This window comes from Sardina pilchardus, chromosome 13, assembly GCF_963854185.1.
Source record: "Sardina pilchardus chromosome 13, fSarPil1.1, whole genome shotgun sequence".
NCBI classification, from domain to species: domain Eukaryota; kingdom Metazoa; phylum Chordata; class Actinopteri; order Clupeiformes; family Clupeidae; genus Sardina; species Sardina pilchardus.
The window spans coordinates 9,807,906-9,834,191 of NC_085006.1; the positions used below are offsets into that span (position 1 = coordinate 9,807,906).

A 26,286-nucleotide genomic window follows, 5' to 3' on the forward strand; every position below is an offset into this window, starting at 1 on the left:
TATAATAGTATTGTTTTATTATAATTTGTCCATTGTTAGAATTTTACATTTATTCTGCTATTGTCCTTAAATTTAGCCATACCATACTATAGTTATTGTTATAATTAACTGAGTGACTTATTTGATTGCAATTCTCATTTCATTGTTTTATTTCTCATTAGGTTAGTGCTTAATTGATTTATTGATAATATTGCTATTGTCCCTTTTTGTAATTGTTCACTGTTATTTAATTTGTATTGTTATTTATTTGTATGTCGCTTTGGACAAAGGCGTCTGCTAAATAACCATAACCATAACCATAACACTATTCCACTTTCTCTCAATTCAGTGCACTCAGGCTGGCTAACAGTGAGATGGGACAATGGCCGTTCCTACTATTACCGCATGGGCAGATCGGGGAAATACGACGTTCAACTATTATTTCCGCCCACCACCACAGGTCAGTATCACAGAACTCCAGTGCAATTTAGGCATAGATCTGAATAACATACTTTTGAATACACTTTGCATGCTCTTTGACATATAACCTGCACTCACTGTGACTTGGCAAATGGACAAGAATATGAATGTTGTCTTTGCCTTTGTGTAATGGAACTGGTCTTGAAGTCAATAATTAATTTACATGAAGCACATGCTTTGCTGATTCAAACGCATTCCACTCAGCTTGTACTTTTTGAAATATTAAGACGAAACACTACAGGTGAATAAGGCAACATTTTGAAATAGTGGACATCACCAAGAAACTAACTCAGTTGATTACTTGCACAAGTATAAAACAAAAATGTGTTGATTGAAATGTGTATGTTTAATTATGCAAAATCCCCCTGGGGATTTGAAAAACTGTTCCAAACACACATCTCGATCTCTGCTAGTTTCTGTCCTAGAAACATATAAGTGACACCATTAGAAACCTTTAATCAACTAGTTTCCAAATATATATGTTTTAAAAGAGGATGTATCATTGGCACTTTGTAAGAACAATAAAGAAAATCCTAGGATTTCAATCCTCTCACCTGCAGCAGGCCCATTCAACTTAATTTGCATTTGAAAGAGACATGCACTAAGTGACACATTTAGGCCTTGTCCACATGGAGACGAGTTTTGCTTGAAACGCAGCTGTTTTGCTTCGTTTTGGCCGTTCGTCCAAACGAATACTGCAAGCGCATAGCCCTAAAACGAATTGATCTGAAACCGGGTCCCAGAGTGCATAAGTTCGAATACGCAGCCCTCTTTGGACGGGGGAAAACGCATATACCTGCGTTTCGATGATGTCATCGCCACACTCCACGACCCCTAGCCCATACCTGTTAACATTTAGCTTTCAAAATAACGGGATAACGTTACTGCATTTCGGTCGTTGTTTTTTACCTTACCTAGAGCCTATGCAGCCTATCCAACTGCTGCCTGCAGCCTACTTCCAAAACTCCAAAGCTGCTGTCAGATTTTGTTTCGAGGACACAAGCTAGGCTACACTCAAGAACAGTTTGTGATGTGTTAATCAATTCAATTTCCAAACATTTCATAACTAATTCTGGAGTAGCCTAGGCTAACAACTAGCCCGCTTGCTTGCGAGACTCGGCTGTGAGAGAAACAAGGGGGAAACAGGAGTTTTTGGCAGGTGCTCTAGCCTTCCACTCATAATCTGTAAAAATAGTTTTCACCTGAATCACCTCGACGTCTCATTAGAACTTCTTCTTCCTCTCCGTTTTTGGTGATTTGGTGAACTGAAACAGCGCCACGTAAAGGCCTGGAATATGAAGTAGCGTCTTGAGTCGTATTGAGATCGATTGAGATGGATCCGTTTGGACGCAAATACTCTTGAAACGCTGCCAGGTAATACGGAGGGGGGGAAGTTCGTTTTGCTGCGTGTGGACATGGTCTTAGTCTGACTTCTTGCCAATTTGTAGTAAAACTAAATGTTCTTTTTACTCATACAGAACCAACACCGTTGTGTTCAAGGTTCAAACTTCAAAAGTCTTAGCTCGATAAATATATAGTGTGTTTTTTACCTTTGAACTTTGAAAATCATTTTTTAAATAGTTGTGTTTACACTGAATTATAATACGGAGTGATTATTTGCACCCGGGTGTAAATAGTGGAATGGAGGCATTTTCTTATTTGCACCCAAACCTGAAATCCAACATAGCGGGACCATCTTGGCAGGAGATGGCCAACCTAAATCCTAAATCTAACAAGTTAGGATTATTAAAGGTCCCAGAGAATGGAAATAATTTTTTTATTGGTTTTCATGAATTATGAGAGGTTGTGCATAAACAAAGAGCTATCATGAACATGAGGCATGGTTGTGCCCTCCTTCATATGGAAATCTTGAACTTAGAAATAGACACTAAAAAACGGGCGATTCAGCAAAACTGCTTGCTTGTGATGTCAGACCTCGCAAAGCCATTGAAGTTCAATTGGGGTTGCCAAAGAGGGCGCCATTTAGTCAAACAGACCATTTCAATACCCAGCCTAAATATATGGTTTTAATTAGTCTTGTAAAATTGCAATTGAGTTTATTTTTTTAAATCAAAGTTGAATATATACTATTCTAACATCAGAGAACACAGTGCAATACTCAATTCATCCATTCTCTGGGACCTTTAAAACAATATTTTAGATGGTAAAGTGGTGCTAAATTTCCATAAACCTTGTTCAGTGAACGGGTAAAGCCGTCCGTTTGTAAGCAAAAGCAAGAAATACGATCTTTTAGTTTGTTTACCGTTACCTAGCAACCATAACACGTCATTCAAAGATTAGTAGTTTCACGTGTTTATCAAATGGAGAGTAGTGCAGCGGATAAGCGTCGGGACACGGCTCCGAAGACCCATGTTCGATTCCCAACTGAAGCATTGTCTTTTTCTTGCATGCCAAAGTACGAATGACTTGTTTTTTCTTTGCCTTGAGATGGGAGAAATACGGATTTCAACGAAACCCATGAATAGGAATTCCTGCCTTCAATGATGTAAAATGATGATTTCCCATCTCAAGGCAAACTGAGGGAATGATGCACGACCATTCAAAAACATGACTGGTTTTCTAAAAATACAAAGCTTAATGCTAATCGGTGAAGTGTCCCTTTAATTATGCATTATTTTGCATATATTTTTGAACACTTCACCGTTTTTTCATATTAAACTATGTTATTCCCTTAACTAAGACGAGTTGATACATACCTCTCACGTTTCAATGCGTGCACTCACTGGCTCTGCCACGCGGCGCTACTTTGATAGCACTTAGCTAGCCCAGTTCATTCATTAGGATCCAAACAGAGATGAATTTAGAAATGACCAAACATCTCCATGTTTTCCCTATTAAAACACAGTAGCACGAGTAGTCACACAACCAAGTATGGTGAGACAAAATAAAATGTGGTGCATTTCTAAGCGGGTAAGAGGGATAACCGTGTGGCCGAATAACATTTGGGAGCACTTTGACTTGGCGCAGTAATATCCTCACTCTTGCACTTTCAGTTTCACTTTGGAGTGAGAATATTACTGCGCCGAGTCTAAATGCTCCCATTTGACACCGAAAATGTTACAGTGTGAGCGAATGAGAGTGATGCTGACTGCAAGAGGAGATGCACAATTAAAATATGATGAAGAAGAGCAGATGTCACTCAGATGCGTCAGGCGTGTTGGCCACGGACCAATACTTATGGAGGTATTATTTGTGTGTGTGAGTGTGTGTGTACCGAAAATGTTTGTTTTGCAGGTTATGTTGTTACAAGCCTGGCTCAAAGCACGCAACAGAGTAGGGAAAGGCCACACGCGGAGTAGCGATATACAGTATATTAGATTTATTACATGAATAGAACTGAACAGAATAGGTTAAGTAAAGTCAGTAGTGGAGTTGAACTTGGAAAATAAAACTGTATGCAATCAGTATAATGCGGTGCAGTGAATAAGTAAAGCAAAATCCTAAGTCGGAGTGGGAGAGACAGAGCAGCGGCGGTCGACCCCCAGTCTTGTCTGGAGTCAGGGCTGTACGCTAAGCTTTTTCACTAGGAGCACAGGTGGTCCTAAATGAAAAAGTTTAGGAGCACAGAAAAAAATTTAGGAGCACTATGAAATTTCCTTGAAAACCTTCTTGCCTTAAGCAGGATATAGATCATTCACAGCAGTGGCAATCATAGTCTCTGCTCAAACCCTACACACACAGAAAATGGCTTGTCTTGTTTCTATTTCATATTTTGAATTCAGAATTTGTATACATTTTGTTATCAATTTATAGCATTTTAGGATCTGCATAATTACTTATAGCTTAAAATATTCAGTAAACTGAATACTTCATATTGATTACACTTGTCTTTAATGATATTACAGGGGAGGTGTGTAGGTCTAATTGAGTGCCTGTCACTTTAAGATGTACGTGAACATAATTAGGTTTCATTCGGTTTTAGGAAAAGAGTCAAGCATAGTTCAAGGATATATCATGTTTTCATTAAATAACTTAAATGTTCAAAAAACTAACAAAGGTAAAGACAAATATTTCTGGTGTAATAGAAAAAAATTAGTGTCCACTGTCCAGTAACGTTAACTTCTATTTAGGTAGCCTACCATGGCATGGCATCGAGTTGTCACTTTTTCCTTGGTCATGTTTAATTGGCTGGGTGCTTAACTTACTCTACCATGACTCGTCTTGGAGTTTGGTAGGCTATATCTGTTATATCCAATGAGTGACAACCAGTGCTCAAAATAAAACGTTACGGTGTTCTCCTGATAACGTTAGTGGAATGGATTTAATGTGAATGTAACCTCCATACAAAGACCCAGAGTGGCTATATGATGCGCACATTTGCAATGAAAATGTTCCACCTTTTAAAAGCAGGTGTAGCCCACACCAAATCGTGGTTAAATCCATCATTTAGACAACAGAATCAGTCGGATTTCTTTCATAGAAGTCAACCAGGCCTATGTCAAATGCAGGCTGGGGTGAAGCTAACACGGTTTCCACACCGTGTTTATCAACCGTGATAATAATAATATTTGAAATGAACACGGTAATTGTAGGCTATAGTCAACATTCTTATCATGGTTTGCTGTTTCAACGGTAATCGCTACAAAGTCACCAACTGATAACGAACAGATTGAAGAAAAAGAAGAATGGTTTTGGAGTGACATTTCTTGCGTGTGTGAGAGACAGCGAGGTTGGTGCTGAAAGCGTGGGTTTCCAGCCAGGAGCGTATTAGAGTTATGACATTTGTATACAGATGCGCGACAATTGTACTAGCCTATACTTTGATCCACTTGGTGTGGATTTTTAGGAGCAAAATGCGAATAAAAGGGTTGAATTCAGTACTCGCACCTGTGCTCCCATTTCATATTTTCAATTAGCATTAATATATATTTAGTCGCATTTGCGACGAGCTGCTCGCAGTGTACAGCCCTGTCTGGAGTAATCTTTTAAAGGCCCAAACCAGGAAGTAATTTACTGCGACTCCAAACACCTGCGTCCAGCTCACCTGTAGGAGACAGACGTAGCAATGTTTATGGCTTTTGTGCCATGAATAAGCTTGGCCATTTGCCTATTTGGCCTAGGCGTGTGTGTGTGTGTGTGTGTGTCCGTGGTCAACACGCCTGACGCGTCTGAGTGACATCTGCTCTTCTTCAACACAATGTCCCTTTAACCTATCAGATAGGCTATTCATGTGATACACAGATATCCAACTACATACGTTCTAAACATTCTTACACTTAAATCATTGTACTACTCATTGTACTGAGACTATTAAAATGATACCAAACATGGATGCATTCACATTTCATAACACATAAATACATTCCAGCTACTGTATATCTTAAACTGAGGCCTTTGTCTAAGCTAATATCAGAACAAAAGGTGTGGACCAAAAGGCTCCCAAACAATGGGGGAAGCAATGGCATTTGCATCTACATTGAATCTACAAAATAGCCTAGTTGCTCACAGAGTAGTTCTCACACATAAATCACACATATCATGGAAGAGTGGGACCTGAGTTACATTGAATTTAATCATATTTTCTTTATGCACACAAGACTTCATCCACATCCATTACTCTCGGTGGTAATATCTCACAAACTCTTTAGCTAACCATATATCAAAATAAACAGCAGACCTTACCGGACACGAGGATATGAAGCATCCCGCAATACGCTGATCCCGAGTAATCCGGTTTTGAAATTGCAGCAAATTTCCAACCTCGGGTTAAATGATATTATATTAAACTTCTATTCTAATAGCAGCCCAAAATAATGAACTTGCTTTCCAAATCAAAGAATCAAAAGTGGGTCATGCACAAATCAACTGTGCTTTTCAATAGATATTTCTATATCAGCATGCGAGAGTATTTTTCCAGATCCGTGCTGTCCATGAAAACAGCATAGAGACTGGCTAGCTTAGTTCAAAAATGGAAATATGAATTGACAAGACTGGTATATGCAACACAATTACTGTTACAAAAATGCTTTATTGAGGTAGACTTCAAAAGTTGATTTTGAATTTGAGGGTCGCCTACAGTTCTGTCATTAGCCTAGTCCTATGTCTTTTACATTTCCTTACTAAATAGATATTATAGCGCTGGCTTGTCATGAATTAATAGCCCAGTGACATGGATCTCACCTAGATGCACCGTAAAGCGGTACACAATATGACCGCCGCTCAGTCCTGCACATTCTCTCCACAAAAATATATCACGCTTGTCAATTGTTTCCATCGTCTACTCCATCTGTGGCTTCGGTTGAGGGGTTCTTGTAAACATTCTTATCTCTGTTAATTGCCAGTTGGGTAATGAATCACTAGTAAGTGCATCTGGTGATTTTCCATATGTGTGTGTGTGTTAAGGGTATAAGAACTGGCTTCACCCACAGTTTTGTGGGCTTGTTACTTTGACATGTGAGTAACATGCTCCCGGTATCGTGAATAAAGCTGCAGTCTCACACCAGTTGTCTTGGCATAATTTTGACCACACATCTCCTACAGCAACTTTTATGTATTAGTGTTTGCTTGCTTTTGTGTATGTGTGCTTCTCTGTCTGTGAATTTTCACTTGTGAGTGTGTGGGGGGTAATGGGTTTGTGTGTGTGTGTCTGTGTCTACTGTATTTGTGTGTGTGTGTGTGTGTGTTGTATTTATGTGTATATGTTCACTTGTGAGTGTTTGTGTGTGTAGGTAATGGAGTGTGTGTGTGGTTTTTTTTATGTGTGTGTGCGCGTGTTTTTGTGTGTGAGGGTGTGTGCATGCGTGTGTTTGTGCATGTGTTGGTGTAGGTTTTTATGTGCGTGTGTGCATGCAGGTATGTGTGTGTGCATATGCTTGCCTTTCTACTGTGTGTGTATTTATGTGTCTGTGTTTGTGTGTGTGCGTGTGATCCTGTGTGTGTGTGTGTGTGTGTGTGTGTGACAGTCATCCAGCAACCCTTCCCTCAACACCACCATCCACCACCAGGGTGTACGGTCACTAAATGTACATAAATGTATTTATTTTATAGCCCTCCATGGATGAAATTCCACAAAACTTGGCATACTCCCAGATGGTGTCAGGTTAATCATACACATGACATTTGGTGCAGTTCATAACATGTCATCTGAAGATAGGGGCGATTAAAGCAGCATAATATAGCATTATTGCGGGGACGAAACAAAATTTTTCCATGAAAGTCTCCTGGGGCTACATGCCCTCCAAGTTTCATGTGCCCCGGTGTTATGGTGTCCCGGGAATCGTTGACCAAAAAAATCAGGAAGTAGATGACGGAAAGAAAGGGGGGGGGGGGGGGGGTGGAACCCGATATGACCGCTTCGTTAGCTACACTAGTGGTGGTCATAATTATACTGTTGTTGGCTTATAGCCTAAGTAAAAAGTTTTAATGGGCATAAGTCACGACTTGTTGTAAAAGAGGTAAATATTGTTGCAAATACCCTATGGTGATGAGACAGCCTAAAGGGATATCCCGCCATTTTTGGATATAAGCTCATTTTCCACCTCCCCTCGGGCAAAACAATTGATATTTACCTTCTTTCCATTCACCCAGCCATTCTGTGAGTCTGGCGATACAACTTTTAGCTTCAGCCCAGCATAGATCATTGAATCGGATTAGACCAGTAGCATCTTGCCTGCTAGCATCATCCTTAAAAGTGACTACGATTTCCGGTAATTTTCCCATTTAAAACGTGTCTCTTCTCAAGTTAGAAAGTGCAATAAGACCAACTGAAAACGAAACCTGGCATTTATCTAGGCTGATTTGACATGGAACTACACTCTCATCTGGCGTAATAAGCAAGGGAAGTTGCAAACGTACCATGGGCGCAGTGATATCACGCAGTACTACTGCTTGGTGCCTATAGGAACTATTTTCAGATATCACTGCGCCCATGGTACGTTTGCAACTTCCCTTGATTATTACGTATCGTTATGGTAGGGCCGGCCCAGCTAATGACTTGTTCGCTGAAATCAAACGAACGGCACAGCAGAGGATTTCAGAGAGACAGCCGCGAGAAAGCCGACACCAAACAGTTCTACCAGCAAGACCGCACAGGTGACCTTCACGGGTTCGCCTGTAGGCGGGCTGAACACAAATGGCAGAAGGACCGCTTTCATGTGCCCCGCCAAATCCTCCAAAGTTGCTGGGCAGATTACCACAGATCCGTTAAAACCGCCAAATTTCTTTTCCCTTTATTTACCAGGTGATTGAGATAATCTTTTCAAAGTCTTCTGATGCATGGGAACAATAATCAATGTTTCAGACCATATGTTGTAGACTGTCAAAATAGGGCTGTTAGACCAATCATTCATATAGTCATAACTGTATATTTGTCTACAGCGATGACTACAACTACTTTGCCGACAACAACTACTTTGCCGACAACTACACCTGAACTCACAACCCAAACAAGCCAAGGTAAGATAACTTGTACTTTAAAGGAAACTAAATAACACCTTAGTGTTATTCTTTTAATGTAAATCTTTTTTAATGGGGATATCAAGTTAGGGATAATCCGGAGTGAAATGCACTTTAGATCAATTTTTCGGACTATTGGGAGTACATACGTTGAGTTGACACTAAAATCATGTCATTCGGATGTATTTTGAGAAAGTTCGAGTTCACCGTTTTTAGCCAAAACTCGTTAGCCTGGAAGTGAACCGGGCATGTCCTTTCGCCGCTACAAAACGCTATTTTTATATAGCATTCTGGACTCTCTATCCGACCACATAAAGACGTGGGGATACTTCGGTAATCAATTCCATATGACCTTGATCTGGAGATGTTCTAGTCAGTACCCATTAGACTGTAAAATGAAGGAGAGAGAAGAGAATGTGCTGCTTAGATCATTGATTGGAAAATCTACTTAAAAAAAAAAAAGACAGCCTGATGGTGTTGATCAAATAGGGTGTTGATTGAAATAACATTTTCTGCAATGTCTGCAGCAAGGAATTTGTACTGTATATCACCGGAGTTCGTCACACATCAATGCAAAGAAATAGTGTTGACATTGAGGGGAGTGTTTATTGTGTCCCCTACTGAAGGTTCCCTGTAAGCACAAGAATGTCTGCAAGGCGTCTTGAAGATGTGTTCGAAAGGTCTGCTGGACAGCTGTAAGATATATTCTATAGAGCGTTTGCTCATCTGGCAGACGTATCTGATACGTCTTGTTAAGATCTTCAAACAGCGTTTAGCAGCCGTATCACAGATGCTCATCAATACGTCATAATAGGACATCCATCTCCCTAACGTCTTACAAAGATCCTATAAAGGTATTAAATATGATATAGATCTAGAACTACGACACATATTCTCAGTGAGATGCCGCCGCTGTTTGTAAGATCAAAATAAGACGTTCTAAAAGGAACGCGATGTATTTAAGCTGTTCAGATCTTTTCCAGGGATGTATGCAGACATTCTTGTGCTTACTGGGTTATAACTGGCCTAAAATGCCTTGTATGTGGGGAAAAAAACTTGCCGAAGCACTTTTGAATTTATTTCCTCAGCATAGAGGGTCATATTATAGATCAGGGATGGGCAACTTTAATGACTATGAGGGCCACAATTTTTTTAGCATCACCATCAGAGGGCCAAATGTGGCCGTGCACTTCCGCACATCTGATATGAGAGAAGCTGCAAAATTCTGAATAAGAACGAAATATGTTAATTTTCATGCTCAAATGCATTTTTAACATAGACTCCCTAACAACAAATACAAGTATTTTACAGCCAGTGATAAGTATTATTTTCAGTGCAAAGGGCTCACAGAAATCACCATTCAATGATGCCACAAAACTGAAAAACAGTGGCCCATCATTAAGTGCAACAACTAGCCTCATATTCAATGCATTTATGCTCCCACTCCATTTTTAAGAATTTATTGACATGTCCTAACGTCCATGATGATAGTACAGATGTGACGTAACATCCATCACATCTGTACTCTCCAACGCCAAGAACTACAGTAGGCTACTTGCAGTCATGCATGATTTGTCTCAGCTCCCCCTTGACATTATCAGAATGTCAACAATTATGCGCGTCACCGTGCGTTGGGACAAATATGCCGTTTTACCTCCACTACTCACCTTAACAATTTCGCCATCTGACATAGCTTCTTTGCTTTGGCAAGCTCAAGCGAAACAGCAAAAGACGGATTCCTGTGTAGTTCTGGCAATTAGTCGCTGTTGTTGGTGTAGGCTAGCCTAGGCTACTTTTGATTTGAGGTCGGCTGCGACAGCGGCCCTAGAAGCTCCGTGTGTGAAGGCTACTTCTGATATTTAACTTTGCGCAAGGTGTTGTAGTGGCTGATATAGTTTCTAAGCAAAACTTTACACATGGGTTTGCCTTACCATTCTATGAACAGACACTCTGCTTCCAATTTTGACTCAAAGGTAGCCTACGGTTTTCTTAATCGAGTTTTCCTTCATTTTTGCACTGCTTTTCCTCGGCAATGGTAAAGGTCCGAGGCCCCGAGATTGTTTGCATAGGAAGCGCTATCTATCGGCGAACAGTATAATTAAAATTACGGGTGCGGTAAAAAAATCACAGTAAAAATAATCATCTGCGGGCGGCACTGACTGAGGAGGCTGGCCGCCAGTTGCTCATCCCTGTTATATATTGTTATGCCCATTATTTGAACAGTGAAAATAATAACAAAAGAGTTTTTGAACTTTAATTTAATGCTGACTATGATTCATTTTAGAAACCCTTTGTGTTAAAATTCCCATAGAGGCTAGCAGATTTTTATTTGTTTTATTTTTTAAAGGCCAGTTATTTTATGTATTCAGGACACTATGCACCCTGATGAAGTCCCCTTGGCCTTTGGAATTAAAATAACCCCACATCAACACATACCCTTCACCAGATACCAAGAGATTGGCATGGTTTTATTTCAGTTAGCCTATTAGCTGGTTTGAATTGCATTGAGCTCAATGAGAATGAAACCAGTTGATAGGCTAACTGAAATAAATAAATGCACACACTAATTTACATACACAAAAGTTGCAAGAGTAGGAGATGGAAACAAACAATACCATTTCAGTGGTCGAAAGTAGCTACTCTGATAAGTAAGGGATAATCAACGACGCGCCGTGCGTTTTAGGGATGTTAACCGGTGACTGTTTGACCGATGGTTGACCGTATCCACGTCAACCGATCAAAGTTTTCGCTAGTCGGTTAAAAAGGAAAAAGAAAACGATCTCTAAATTAGGCTATTATAGACAGTGGACTAAGTGCTACTACAGCTAGCCATCTCATTCCAAGATCTTGTTTGTGTGAAGTTAACATACCTCACACTAAAATGTTCATAACTCGCCTGCTTGTAGGCTATAGGCTACTTAATAAACCAATAAAAGCATTTGGCACAAGGTTTGAGCGCTCTGCCTTGGCTGACGCGTCTTTTGCAATCTGGAGGTGCCTGTTTATCCATTGGTTCGTGTTGCAATCTGGCAACTTTCCGCATAAGATGGGCTTAGATTTGGAAATACATTACATATACACTTCAGGAAGGGTCATCAATGGTAACAAATTAGGTAATGATGATGATCATTCTTTATTATTGTTAGCACTTCCTCTAACTAAGCGCCGTCTCTTCGGAGCTGTCATTTTCTTAAGTGAGCCGCGGCAATTTCTTTTTCAAATTAGCTTCTAACGCTAGACAAACGCCTTTATTTGCAACGCGATCACCTTGTACCCAAACCATTTCGAAACTATCTGTCCTCCACTTACTTGCAAGCTCCTTGGTTTGCGGGACTCATGATTCGCGCTGTAGGGGACTTTTAAAAAAGTGACGTGAGTGAAAGGACGGCGCCGGGGCTGTGTGTGAGCGGGGGACAGAGGGATGTGACAGAGTTGCGAAATTGCGTGGCTATTATTTCAAATAGCGTAGCATATTTTAAACGAATCGGCTAACCGGTTTCAACCGGCTAATGGGGCTCGGTGGTCGGTCAAGAAAATTTGTAGTTTTCGCCATCCCTAGTGCGTTTATAGGAAAATAATGCACGTTCGAAGTGGTAATAAGGACCCGACGCCGCAGGCGGAGGGGACTTTACACTTCGATAAGTGCATTATTTTCCTATAAACGCACAGGGCGCGGAGTTGATTATCCCGCTTATACCACTGCTACTATCATTTCCGTTTATATTGGCGCTGTCTTAGATACAACGTTGTTGTTTTTACCGTTACATTGACATTGGCGAATTAATATTCAAGTGTAATAAGCCCAAAAGTAGGGAACTACTTCATAGCCGTGCGGTATATAGAAAAATAATGCACGTTCCAAACAGCGCATCACAATAGGAAATCTGACCAAGCAGTGGTATAACCAAAGTTATCTGCATGCAGTAGAATGAAGCAACTTGAGGCGCCCACAAATCAGAGGCATAGCCTACTACTCATTCAGGAAATCGCAGATGGGCTCAGTTGTAGCCTAAAGTCTACATACAGTACATTTACATAAGTCTAATAGCCTATCATTGTCCCTATTCCATCGCTAAAATTTGCAAAAGCAATAAGGTTAGAGTACTTAAAGTCAACAATTTCTCAAAATCACAATGAGGAGATTTAGGGGTGCTTGAGATGCATGGATCAAAGGGTTTAGGAGATGTAGTCTAATTTGTGGTCTTTGTGTCTGCAGTTCACGTGATCTGTATGGAAACATTAATGGCCATCGAGCTGGAGAGATCTGCTGCCATCGGGCTCCATGAAGACCACCTGCAGCTCAGCGACCCAAACTGTACACTCTACTCAAATGGCACGCACATTTTAGCCAACATGTCGCTCAACGCTTGTGGGACCTTAATAGAGGTGAGAAATGTGTAATTGCTTATGTTGTAAGAAAATTTCATTGCAAGCAGACAGAGGCAGGTTTAAAGACTGAAAACATGGTAAGACATTTATTAGTTAACAATGGTGTTACAACTACGAGCTCAGAGGCCAGCATGGCACACCGCTTAAGACAGCGCCCAACTGAACCTTTGGCATACACGGTAGGTAGGTGTCGTTGTTTCCCCTGAGCGCTGCTCCAGCGCGGAACTCGAGCTGGCACATACTGTTTGTTCCACAGATTTCTTCGTCTACATGTAGGCGAGATGATGCATTTCTGAAGTACAAAATCACTATGGCGATTGTCAGCATTGTTGTTATAGAAAACCAAAATAAAACCTTAACTAGTCTTCGGCAGCACTTCTGTTAAGGAATTAATTTAACACAGCTGAAATAAAACAAAAACAGAAAATAAAAAACTCGTAGTGTTGTTCTAGCTAATCTGAAGCATTGAGTGAATAATATGAACGTCTCATCTGGATGTTTAAGTGCTCAGTTTATGTAATGTTTGGCTTGCCGAGTCTGCGGTGTAACAGGAAACTCAAGGGCTTCTGTGCTCCTCACGGCCGTTGGTTTTGACAAGATGATTTCATGGCCCGCGCCATCTTTCTTGATTCCAGTGTTTTCATCTCAAGTCTTTCATAAGCACCAAAGCACTTGGCTGAACTGGGAGTGTTGTCTGGAAATTCTGGGGCAACATCGACCGCGCCATTCTTTTAAAATGGAAGGATTCAATTCCTCCAACAAATAGTTAATGGATTAGAGACATCATGCTAAATATGAAGCTAGAAAAGATTAGAAATACTCAAAATGGCTCTGTTCATAATTGTATAAAATGTAGAACCCTTTTGTTCAATATGGGGGGAATTCTCCCATGCGCGTAAGGGTCAAAAAGTAAAAAAAAGAGCGCGTAACTGCGTGCATTTCACCCAGCGAAAATTCCGCCATTCACGTAAGGGCAATCAGTTGGAACAGGTCCGACACCATGGTCCTCAGTTTTTCCTGATTTTTGGTCCAAATGTTCCTCCATGTCTCATTAGAAGAAAACCAAAATTTTAGCTTGGTATGTTGTTTAGTTTCTGAGATATGGCTCTTCAAATGTGGGTAGACGTGTCCTAAAAAAAGGCTGAAAATTCCTGTATTTAACTCAGTCAGTCCAGCAAATATGTAAGAAAATGCTTATACATTAGTCTGAGCTTTAAAAGATAGCCTACAAATAGAAGATAAGATATACAACTATGAATGTAAGAGGCATACGCGCCCTACGTACATAAATAGGCTACGACGAAAATATTTTTTACACATGTAGGCCTGTCGCAACGTTTTCAAAACAAACTCGCATTTTACCACTGTATATCGCCTCCATAGACTAGGCTATGCCATGTAGATGAAAAATAGTTATTAAAATAAAGCACATATATAATACATATTGCACAATGCACATATATAAACAATATGTTTTATGGTAAAATATTATTCTCATGCCCGACTGACAGGAAATCCTTGCGACATCTGCTGTGAGAAAAGAGAATAGCAGCCTGTACAAACATGGCCGAACGCGAGACAACTAGTGTTGTCACATAAGTGAGCGCAAAATAGCTCTAAACTAGCTTGTACCGGTGTGCTTTTGATCATGTAAAAATTCTGGGTGACAAAACACGTGTATTTAGGAAAAGTCGTGAACGTAGGGTCCTGGAATTTAATCGAGTGAAAAGATTTTTTTTTTTTTGTAATCACTGCGGTCAAATGACCGCAGCCCGGCAGTTCTAGGTATATCTAGGTCAAACCTACACGGCGCTTCTAGTAATACGCGTCAGCGGTCAAATGACCGGCGCTTGGCGCTTCTAGTGTTAAAGGAGAAGTTCAGTGTGAAATTGACCTTAGCTGTACTGAAAGATGTTGCCGAATACTTACATGTGTCCAATAGGCACCTTCGCTCTTCCCCTAGCATTCCAAATTATGCCATTTTTAGCCGAGTTTGCATTAGGCTTGCAGCTAGCTATGGGGGCAAAGTGTAGCCTATGCAGCTAAATCATTATTTTTACACCATTAAAAAGGTTCCAAGTAACTCCACACTGCATTGGTAGACTTCTGGGGGTCCTGACATTTAAAAAGAGATTCTGAGAACTTTGGTTGTGTGCGCTTGCTTTTGTGTATGAGTGCTTCTCTGTCTATGAGTGTGTGTCTGCTTGTGTGTTTTACGTGTCTCTGTGTATATGTTCACTGTGTTCTCTGCCGTCACTGTCACTCCAATATCAGATAATACACACACACACACATACGCAGGCACACACTCACACACACATACACACATGCGCGCGCACACACACTCACACAAACACACACACACAGGCACACACACACACACACACACACAGGAACACACACAGATACACCCACAGGGAGAGAGAGAGAGAGAGAGAACACACACACAGAATACACACAGATAACACAGAACACACACAGACACAGAGAGAGAGAGAGAGAAAGAAAGAGAGCACACACAGAATACACACAGAACATGCACATACACACATATACACATGCAAACATACAGATGGGCACACAGAAACGCACCCACACACACACACTCACTCACTTCTCAGCTCCGGTGGTCTCACACAGTGCTGCGTCTCACAAAACGTACTCAAAGATGTGTGTGTGTGTGTGTGTGTGTGTGTTTGTGTGTGCACTGTGCATCTGTGTGTGTGTGTGTGTTTGTGTGTGCACTGTGCATCTGTGTGTGTGTGTGTGTTTGAGGTGTGTGTGTAGGTGTGTGTGTGTAAGGGTGTATGTGTGCATGCGTGTGGGCGTGTTTGTACATGTGTTTGTGTAATGTTTTATGTACATGTGTGTATGTGCTGGTGCGTGTGTGTGTGTGTGTAGATATGTGTTTGTGTGTGTGTATTTATGTGTGTGTGTGTGTTCCTGCATGTTTGTATGTTTGTTGCAACCATTCTCTTTTAAAACATATATTTTGGAAACTAGTTGATTAAAGGTTTCTAATAGACCTCTGAAGTTCGCCTACAAAAAAACCACCATCTTTGCCCAAATAAGGAGATCCGGTATCTTGGAGATTTTTGACAATTAACTGCCTCCCCACCCCCACCGCCTCTCTCTGTCCCCTGCATAGGCTGGCTGTTTAGGCAACTCGTGGAAGAATGCGCAATCATGTTTCATCGCATATGCGCGTTTCAGAATGTTCGAATTTGCCAGCGTGCGTGTAGTTGTGTGAATAGAAAAAATAGAATAGAATATACTTTATTGATGCCTTGCTCAAAAGAACTTCTGCCATGAACAGGTCGGGGATCGAACCAGCAATCCTTTAGATATGAAGCCGAAGCTGTAACCAGTGGGCTACAGTTCTCCTCTACTAAACTGTTAAAATGTGTGTCTCAATGCTGAATCTTGAATTCACATAGACGTTAGCTTAAAATTGTAGAAACTATAGGCCTATAGCTTTTTTTCAGCAGACATCGCAAACATATCATACACATTCACAAAACGGAGAATATCTTTCTGCTCAGCATAGCTCTCTATCTCCCTCCCTCCGATGTAGCTAGACCCTATAAGATGCTTCTCCCTAAATGAATAAAAATTGTTTTAGAAAGTAGCCAAGGTAGCCTGTAAAATGCGGCCTGAAATCCTGGCTACTGTGTAATTGAAACCAGACTGTTAGGCTCTTTGTTCCAGGTTTGATCATTTTCGGCGGCGCAAACATATAGGCTACCTATTAAATAAATTGAAATGAATTTGGGGAGTGAATTGGAACTAGCCACCCATTCACTTTTAGAGCATTTTAGTTGAAAGTCAAGTTTGCTTAAGGTTTGTTCAAGAACTCTTCCAGAGTTTTTACCTCAAACACCACAAATCAACACAAATAAATGAACAGATAATTCGAACGTGCTGTATGTCATAATGAAACAACCACAGACTATCAACAACACGGTCTGACACGAATGATACATGGCTTAGTGCAAACTGAATTTATGACCAAACGATTTGATTCGTGCACGAAGCGCCATCTAGCAATCATTTTGTATAAGTAACAGCCTCCCAGTCTAAGGACTCAGCGGTCTTTTGACCGCCTCACCGCGCTTTAAGTAGTTCACACCAGCACGGCGCTTCTAGTAGGTCGTCAAAGCGGTCAAATGACCGGGGCGCGGCGCTTCTAGGTATAAGTGGGTCAGAACGGCGCGGCGCTTCTAGTGTTAACCAGCTTACGACATCACTGCAATGTTACTCACAGTACCAAATGACAAGATCCTTTGTATAACGTTGCTGCAAGAACGTGGCTAGAACGTTGCTGTGACCAAATGACAACTTAAGTTACTTGCGGTGTCGCTGCAAGACCATGCGTTGGCTTCTCCAACATCACCATCTCTGTCTGTTTGTTGGTTTCTCATGAAGGACGATGGAGAAAATCTCATCTTCAAGAATAAGGTGGTATCATTCGATGACCTCAGCGACATCATTGTCAGGAGACCCGATGTGGAGATTGAGTTCTTCTGCAAGTACCCCAAAGAAAGTGAAGTGAAAATTGAGTTTGAGGGTCACAGGCCCCCCGTTAACTTTACAGAGAATGGTTTCGGGGCATTTACCCTCCAGTTTGAGTTTTTTGAGTCAGATCAGTTCACCCAGGAGAAGACCACCTACCCACTGGAATTCGACCTGGGACACATGATGTACCTGCAGATCGAGTCTATCTCCTCCATCCCAAACACGGAGTTGTTTGCTGAATCTTGCAGAGCTGCTCCTAGCGACAAGCCAGGCGAACGTCTTTCCTATAGCATCATTCAAGATGGGTAAGATCAGCTTTGGGTACCCAACATATTTGTGATGTAGCGCCACTTAGGGTGTTTTTTTACACCTGGTCCCCTTTAAAAGAACCAAACTCAGTCCTCTTTAAGTGGACCGAAAAGTGGACCAACAGAAAAAGAACTCAGTTCTTTTTGTGTTCACACTGTGAGTTTATGAGAAAGAGGACTGGGTTCTCTTCCTGGTCCAGTTAAGCTTTGTTGGGGCCTCAGTCCTCTTTCTGTTCACACCAGGTCCTCTAGAGCTTTCAGACCCCTACTGCACTGAATCCTGGGTAATTTTCACTTGAAGCAAAATGTCTGTCACGTGACCAAGCTACGGCAAACGGAGAAGGTTAAACCACAGTGCAAAAAGGCGAAGGGAACCCAGTGCGCTTTCTGTTCACAATGCCTGGATTAGGCGAACTGTACCGCTGACTTTAAAGCGAACCGTACTGAGACCACCTCCTGAGGTGGTCTCAGTTTGGTTTGTTTAAAAGGGGTCTGGGTACGGTTGGAGTGTTCACATATGCGCAAAAAATGCTGAGTCATCGATCTGAGTTCGTTTAGATGGCTGAAAGGGACCAAGTGTGAAAACACCCTAGTGTCGGTGTAAAACATGTAGTGAGTAAGTGTTTCCAATCTATAAAACTTGCAAAAAGAAATAGCACACACATCAGATACCTACATTTGATGCATGCACCACATGTGAGTGCATTGTTTGATTCCAAAATGTGACAGGTCGTGGCCTGTCATCGCCACTTGCATCTATATTTTACCTTAAAATACATTTTTATGTACTTTTGCCCATCTCTCTTATACTGTAATTATATCTCCTTTTTCAGATGCAAGGTAGATGAAACTGTGCAGATGTACTCCAACAACCAATCTAAAGTTCAGCTGTCAATGAAGGCCTTCAAGTTCATAGGACTGCATGACCAGGTAAAGATAAGATGCATATCACTGTTTATATTAGAAGACTTATCACAAAGGCTGTTTTCAGCCCCAGGTTCCTAAGGTTAGCTGGACTGGTTTAAGTGCAGCGATGGTATGAATTTGAACAGGGGTCTCCAACATGTAGCTCACGAGCTAGATCCCCACTTGTTTCTAAATAGCTCTACAAAAGGTTTTAGGAGGATGTTCATAAATCGGTATTGTGAATTTGCAGACTGAAGTGCCTGAAAAGTGAATGTCTTTCATAGTATAATGTTTTTTCCAGAATCAGCATACTCTGGCAGAAAGTTCCTGTGGGACAATTATTGGAAAAAGCTAAAACGGAGGGTCTATATAGTGCCTCCATGTTTGTGTACATAAGTCTTCTATAAGGTGCCTCTATGATCGTGTACAGGTGTTCATCACCTGCTCGGTCATCCTGTGTAAGGCTGGGGTGCCTGAGAGCAGGTGCTCTCAGGGTTGCACCCGCAGCTCAGGGCACAGAGTCAAGAAGAGGGAGGTGCCCATGCAGACCACCAAGCACTCCGTGTCCCAGGGTCCCCTGCGCCTCAGACGAAACGTGGCAACCGCCAGCAAAGGTACTGAATCACTCCATAGCAAAGTGTATTTAAGGAGCTACAGTATGTGGAATTCTGTAGGATTCAGGTTGCCTTGAATGCAGCTACCGTAATTTCCCGACTATTAGCTGCAACTTATACATTGATTTTGCAAAATTTCTTCAGCTATGCGGTTAATACACGGGGACAGTTAATATGGTATCATATGGTTTTGTTTCTTTTACTTTATTGCTGTACATGCTTGAATGCAGCACACTTCCATAGAGACAGTGTGCAGCACGTCATACACAGAAAACCACGCTCAACAAAGGGAAAAACAGTCATATGTTTTCCACTCACTTTGGATTGTTTGAGGGGGTTGTTCTTGTCATTATGACATTGAACCAAAAAAAGACTTTAAAAGTTTGCCTATATCACTTTTGTGACCAAGTTAAGAAAGCCAGCACCAAGTGTTTTATAAGCAAATTGACAAAACGGTGGCAATGGCGGTGCACTTGTACACAGTGGCTCAGTGCTCCCCTTTTCTGTGCTTTGTATGGCTGTCTTGTAGAGATGCGCGGATAGCGGTTACAGCCGCGGACTCCGCGGTTAAACCACGGATCGGGCGGATGACCTTACAAAAAATAATATTTTAATTAGATTCGGGCGGGTGGCGGTTGAACCGATCAAATGAAAAAAATATACAGTGAGGAGCACATGTATTTGATACCCTGCTAAAACAGGAATATAAAATCATCATTTGACAATTGATCTTAATGCCTTAACTCAAAAAATTAGTACAAATCAAACCGCCAAGGACACCAATTTTCTTTGTGATTGAAGAATGTATCGTAAATAGATAAATGTTTTCCTTAAATGCTAGGGGAAGGAAGTATTTGACCCCCTATGTAACCCTATGGGAATTTAACACATAGGGTTAACATAGGGGCAGGCAGATTTTTATTTTTAAAGGCCAGCTATTTCATGGATCTAGGATATTATGCATCCCGATAAATTTCCCTTGGCCTTTGAAATTAAAATAGCCCCACATCATCACATACCCTTCACCATAGCTAGAGATTGGCATGGTGCTTTTTCCAGTAGGCCTATTAGCCTGTTTGATTTGCATTGAGCTCAATGAGCATCAAACAGGCTAATAGGCCTACTGGAAAAAGCACCATGCCAATCTCTAGCTATGGTGAAAGGTATGTAATGATGTGGGGCTATCTTAATTCCAACGGCCAAGGGAACTTTATCAGGATGCATAATATCCTGAATCCATAAAATAGCTGGCCTTAAAAAATAAAAATCTGCCCGCCCCTATGTTAACCCTATGTGTTGAATTCCCATAGGGTTACATTGGGGGTCAAATACTTACTTCCCCCTAGCATTTAGGAAGAACATTTATTTATTTACGAAACATTCTTCCATCACAAAGAAAATTGGCGTACTTAGCGGTTTTATTTTTACTCAATTTTTGAATTAAGACATTAAGATCAATTGTCAAATGACGATTTTATATTCCTCTTTTTAGGCAACTTTAGCATGGTATCAAATACATTTTCTCCTCACTGTATATAAGCTACATTACATGCCACCACTACGATATGCTTCCATTTAGACATGCCTCTATTTCGACATGCTGCCAATCCGACACATTTTAGTAGCCTACCCCCATTCCGACAGTTTACAAATCCTATTTTTTTCCAAGTCAATTTAACGGACCCAGCCCGACGGACGCAAAGTGTGTCAAAAAACACACCCATTCTTCTCTGTTACATTGCTCCGCGATTATCAGTCACAGCGAGATGAGACCTATATTGCATGAAAGAGCAAAACCGGGGCTTTCCAACGAGACTAGACACGTGTCTGTACGATCAAGTATGAAAATAAAAATAAAATCATGAATTTAAATCAAAGTATCATATCTATATTGCTCTGCGTTCACCCACGCAGCCACTGCTCTCGCTTGAATTACTCCGGGACCAGGTATTGCGCAGACATAACACGCATATCAAATGAAAGAGGAGAAACAGAGCTTTCCATTGATACCAAACACATCGATCCTTTTGTGTTATAAAAACAGACGAAGTGACAAACAAATAAGAATGTCATATAGCTTCGGCTACCGCTTTTGTTTGATTTACCCGTGAAACCGTGGTCAAAAAGATATGGCTTGCATGTCAGATAAAAGAGGAGAGCTAGAGCTATCCACAGATACCAAATACAACCTTCTAGGCCATAAAACAGACGAAGTGACAGCAAAATAATAACTTAATTTAGCTCCACCTAGTCCGCGAATAATGAGACAGAGAAAAAAACTTGCCATGTCTATAGAACTGCTTTCACTTCCCCGAGTCGCGCATGCAACAGACACAAGAAGTCTTCACAATTACATTTTAAATGTGAATCTTTATTATTTTACACAATTGGATATAGTTATGACATTAGCCTATTAATGACCTCATGTCGGAATGGCACGTTGTTTGAAAAAAAAGTTAAATACCGCCACTGCGACCATGAAAAAAAAAAATGTCGGAGTGGTGGGACTTTTTCCCCATAATGAGACATGCCATCACTACGACAATTGGACGTCAATGTCGGAGTGCTGGTATGTCGGAATGAACGGCGGTAGCCCATGCCTGCTTTGTTTACTATCAGAGATGGCAACGCCGCCAGTGAATGTGCGTGACAAACTCAAAGGTAACAACAAGTTTAAATTAAGTTGCCTATGTTTTCGTCTGCAGTGTGCAATAAGAAAGTAGAAGTTTATAACTTGTATGTAAGGCCTGCTGATATGGATTGCACTGTCTGCCTGGAAAAGACGTGCACTCGTGCAATCAAAATTAACGGGAGTCTTCAGAACAGGCTCGTCCTAGTCGTCACCCTGACAAGCTGCATAGAGTTAATTGGCCTGTAATGCGAATGGCTTGTTGTTATTCTATTCGGACTTTCTTTCTTTTTGTATAAAGAATAACGTGTAATTGCCATTAATTAGACTAAATAGCTGCAGCTTTCTAGAACAAGAGCTTTCTCGCGTCGCATCAGCGTCTTGGATCACCCATAGACCTTTAAACAAATAGCGGATGGCGGGCGGGTGCGGTTCTGAAAAAAACATAAAAAACGTATACGCCAGGGGTCTCAAACTCGCGGCCCGCGGGCCAATTGCGGCCCGCGAGATGATATTTTGCGGCCCCACGGCCTGAAGTCGAAGCTTAATGTTAGTGCGGCCCGCGCATGCATCTGGGCATTTTATATTTTGCAACAATCGTGGGCTGGGCTCTATGGCTGCGCTACCATAGCTCAGGCTCGTGACAGCAACACGAATTAGCAATTGTTTACTTGCAACATGTTCCAGCCCGCAACTTTCTGTCAAAATAATAATGCCTAAGTTGCCCCTTGAGGGTATTTTTTCATGCGATAAACGACACGGGTTAAAACAGACGGGAGGTACGGTGACAAGTCTCATTTGTAGCCTAGACTCCACCTGCTAGACATCAAGTGTTTCGATTCAAGCAACGTTTTCACGAACTAGCCCCCTCATTACAAACTACACGGAGGAGACGTGCGGTTCGTAATGACGCGTAAGCGATGCATGCAGGCCATAGTTTTGCACAAACTGAAGCAGAAATACATCAAATGTTGAAACAAAAAATCACGTTTCATGAGGTCTTGGGTCTGTTATTCACATATCTGATTCTGAAGTATGTCTGCCTTTTGGAGATTATAATCGATCGTAATTGACAGTGATCTGGGTGCGTCTGTGAAGGTGCGTCTTTTGAGTGAACGACAGTGTTTTCTAAGCGGCTACCATGCTTCGACCCTCTGCCCAACATAAATGGAGGTGCCAGTGGTAATTGAGATGATAGTGTCCTGGACCCCGTACAGACAGCTGAAAAACTACAAAGTCACTTGACAGGCACTGATTTGACCAGGCTACTTCATTGTATACAAAAGCGTTGTGTTAGTAGCCTAGTAGGCGTAGCCATAGTTTACTGTTGTTACATTTTACTGTTTTGCTGTTAGGGGAAATATGTAGGGGAAATGACAAAAAAAGTAAAGTAAAACTGCTCAAATAGTTCAACATTCAGTATTTACTGAGAGGTGCATAATTCGAGGTAGTTGTCATCCAGACATCATATGCTGATTAGATAGGTAGGCTATACAGTATTTACACCTTCGTAAACCACAGACTTGGGGGGGGGGGGGCAACCTATGCTGCCCCCCAAGCAGTTGATGTTGGTTACAGTGGCCCCCAGCTCATTTGAGTTTGAGACCCCTGGTATACGCGGATGGATGGCGGACGGATGATGAGTTGTATGATGCGGTTGCGGATAGAATAATAGTCCATCCGCGCATCTCTACTGTCTTGGTATTTGTTCTGCTTACATTCTACTATGCTAACATCTGCAACTGGCACAACCTCTTGAACATACAGTAGGAATATGGAGAAAGCGGTGTGCTTCAACAGAGTTTGTCAGCTCCCATGATATACCGGCGAACCTGGCCAGGAGCGTGGGCTGTCTGCAGATTGACCGGTTTCACATCCATAACAACCGTCGTCAAGAACAATCTCAGAGGACAAGCACTTCTTTGTTTAAACGGACTGCGCATATGATGAAGAATAAAACCATATTGCCTAAATATTTTGATGTAGCCGAATCTGGATTGTTTTCATCTAGAGGTGAAGCGGGTTTACCTATGAAAAAGAAATGGATGTTTTACGGCAGGCTAAACATTTGCCCAGTCACTGTAGGGTTAAGTTAGAAGTATACTCGACGCGCCCGACCTGTCGCGCGACAATGTGACGTCAAAATGACGTAATTTCCTGTGTCGCAAGCCACATTTCAGCCGCACGCCGACGTGTCGCGCACCGAACATTTGATATCAGCCGTGCGCGCCAACCTCGCACGACAACTAGGAAGAGATTGAAGCCAAGCTCACGGAGCCAGTGTCCTTCTACAGTCATCAACCACATAAACCACATTCAGGCATTATCATATAGCCTATCCAACATCTTAAATAAGCCCATTCATTTTTAAAACGACTGTAGTCATGAAGTTTGAATAATAGTAAGTTTGAGAAGTGGAAACTAACTTGGCTAGGCTGCAGCAAGAGTTGCCGTTTGGATGACTGATTTGTTTACAGTCGTGAACTACGTTGGATAAGTTAACGAAGTTACCAGTGAGATTTGCAACAGGAGGAATTAGGGGGAAATGACTAGGACCGAGGCACATAAGCATTCCAGCAAAAGGTAAGGAAGAGATTTATTTTCAACCAAAGGATATCTGCTAGACCAAAAAAAAAAAAAACCCTCTTTCCGTTTAGGGAGATTACACAAACTCATCTCATAAACGAGATGGTAGGCTAATCCTTCAGTTGTGCAAGCTAAGTCTGAAATATCAGCAAAGAAGCTAGTTGCTACTGCCATTAACGTCAATGGATACCGTGCCTCTGTTCAGGAGAATACTGCAAATTGTGTCACGACTACCACGTCAAGTATACAGTGGGTAGGGTAGAGTGGGGGAAAACGCTCCCCTTAAGGAAAATGTGGCCTTACTGTGAAAACAAAAGCTAAATGTGTTCTGAATTATTATCATGGTTATAAGTGGCAAAGACATTAATTATAAACCAACTATGAAAACTTCCTAGACTTTATATTTCTTTAGATTTTTAACAAAAATAAAATGTATACAAAGCGGGCGTTTTACCCCAGCAGTGGGGCAAAATGCCCCCTCCTAAAAAAACTATTTGCTTCATACATTAATAGCCAAATCAACAGGCAAGCTGTAAGCAATAAATGAATTGTAAGATACTATATTTAATTCATAGATTAGGCTTACCAGCAGCCAAGTACACCTTACCTAAACTAACATAGCCTACACTCCTTAACTGACCACGGAAAATTACGACATTTTACCATGAAATCAGTCTTCCTTCAACTATGTCGCGAGCGTAAACTTCACAGTGGATATATGTGTGTCCGCGTAGTCCATGGGATGCAGGGCAACAGTAAAAATATAACTTGACTGCATCTAGTGATTATTATGGGAGAAACAGGCGGGGGGCGTTTTACCTCACGGGGGCATTTTCCCCCACTCTACCCTACAGGTTGAGAATGCACCTTCTCCCGCGGGACTCCCGAAGAGATCCCGCAGGCCGTCAAGCCAATTTATTTCGAGGCTAAGGCAATGTACCCAAACAACCACCAGGTGGCAGAAAGTTTCATCCTGCATTTCAAAATGATGAAGACCGCATATCCGTCAATAGTCGACTCCTTAATCTCATTTAATCATTACAATGAAGGTGATGACTGGCGAAATTATTCAAACGACGTTTCAATGAACCATTGTTGAAATTAATGAAAATGGTTATAGAAAATCGCCTACAGCCTAACGCCGACACAGCTGATTCTTTGATTGATTCTAAGCTGTTTTGATGTAGGAGATGGGTAAACTGGCGCGCTACAAACATGCTACCAATCAAATGTAATATTAGTAGGACTACTTAGACACTTTAGTCATAGGCAACGTTGCCATGTTAATTTGGGCTAGAAGTGCTTGCTTGTGGTGGCGCTCCTGTCCGCTGCTTCTCCCGAATTGTGTGGCAAATTTGTCAGCAATCAGCTTAAATGTCAAATCATATTTATTTCTCTTTGTCGCCATGGTATTGGGGGAAACGCGGAGAAACGAGATGGTCAGTCCTCGTATTTTTTCTTCGCG

At 41.4% G+C, this 26,286-nt stretch overlaps 1 protein-coding gene across 3 annotated transcripts in view; it reads left to right on the top strand.

The window, feature by feature from the left end:
- Positions 1 to 26,286, top strand: part of LOC134099652 (ZP domain-containing protein-like) — a 126,109-nt gene that overhangs the window by 93,909 nt on the left and 5,914 nt on the right. For all 3 annotated transcript variants that reach the window (XM_062552600.1, XM_062552599.1, XM_062552601.1), the window contains 6 exons: positions 329 to 439; positions 8,797 to 8,874; positions 13,091 to 13,260; positions 17,689 to 18,083; positions 18,920 to 19,016; positions 19,423 to 19,606. In XM_062552600.1, the coding sequence (XP_062408584.1) occupies positions 329 to 439; positions 8,797 to 8,874; positions 13,091 to 13,260; positions 17,689 to 18,083; positions 18,920 to 19,016; positions 19,423 to 19,606 (1,035 nt within the window). The remainder of the gene's footprint in view (positions 1 to 328; positions 440 to 8,796; positions 8,875 to 13,090; positions 13,261 to 17,688; positions 18,084 to 18,919; positions 19,017 to 19,422; positions 19,607 to 26,286) is intronic.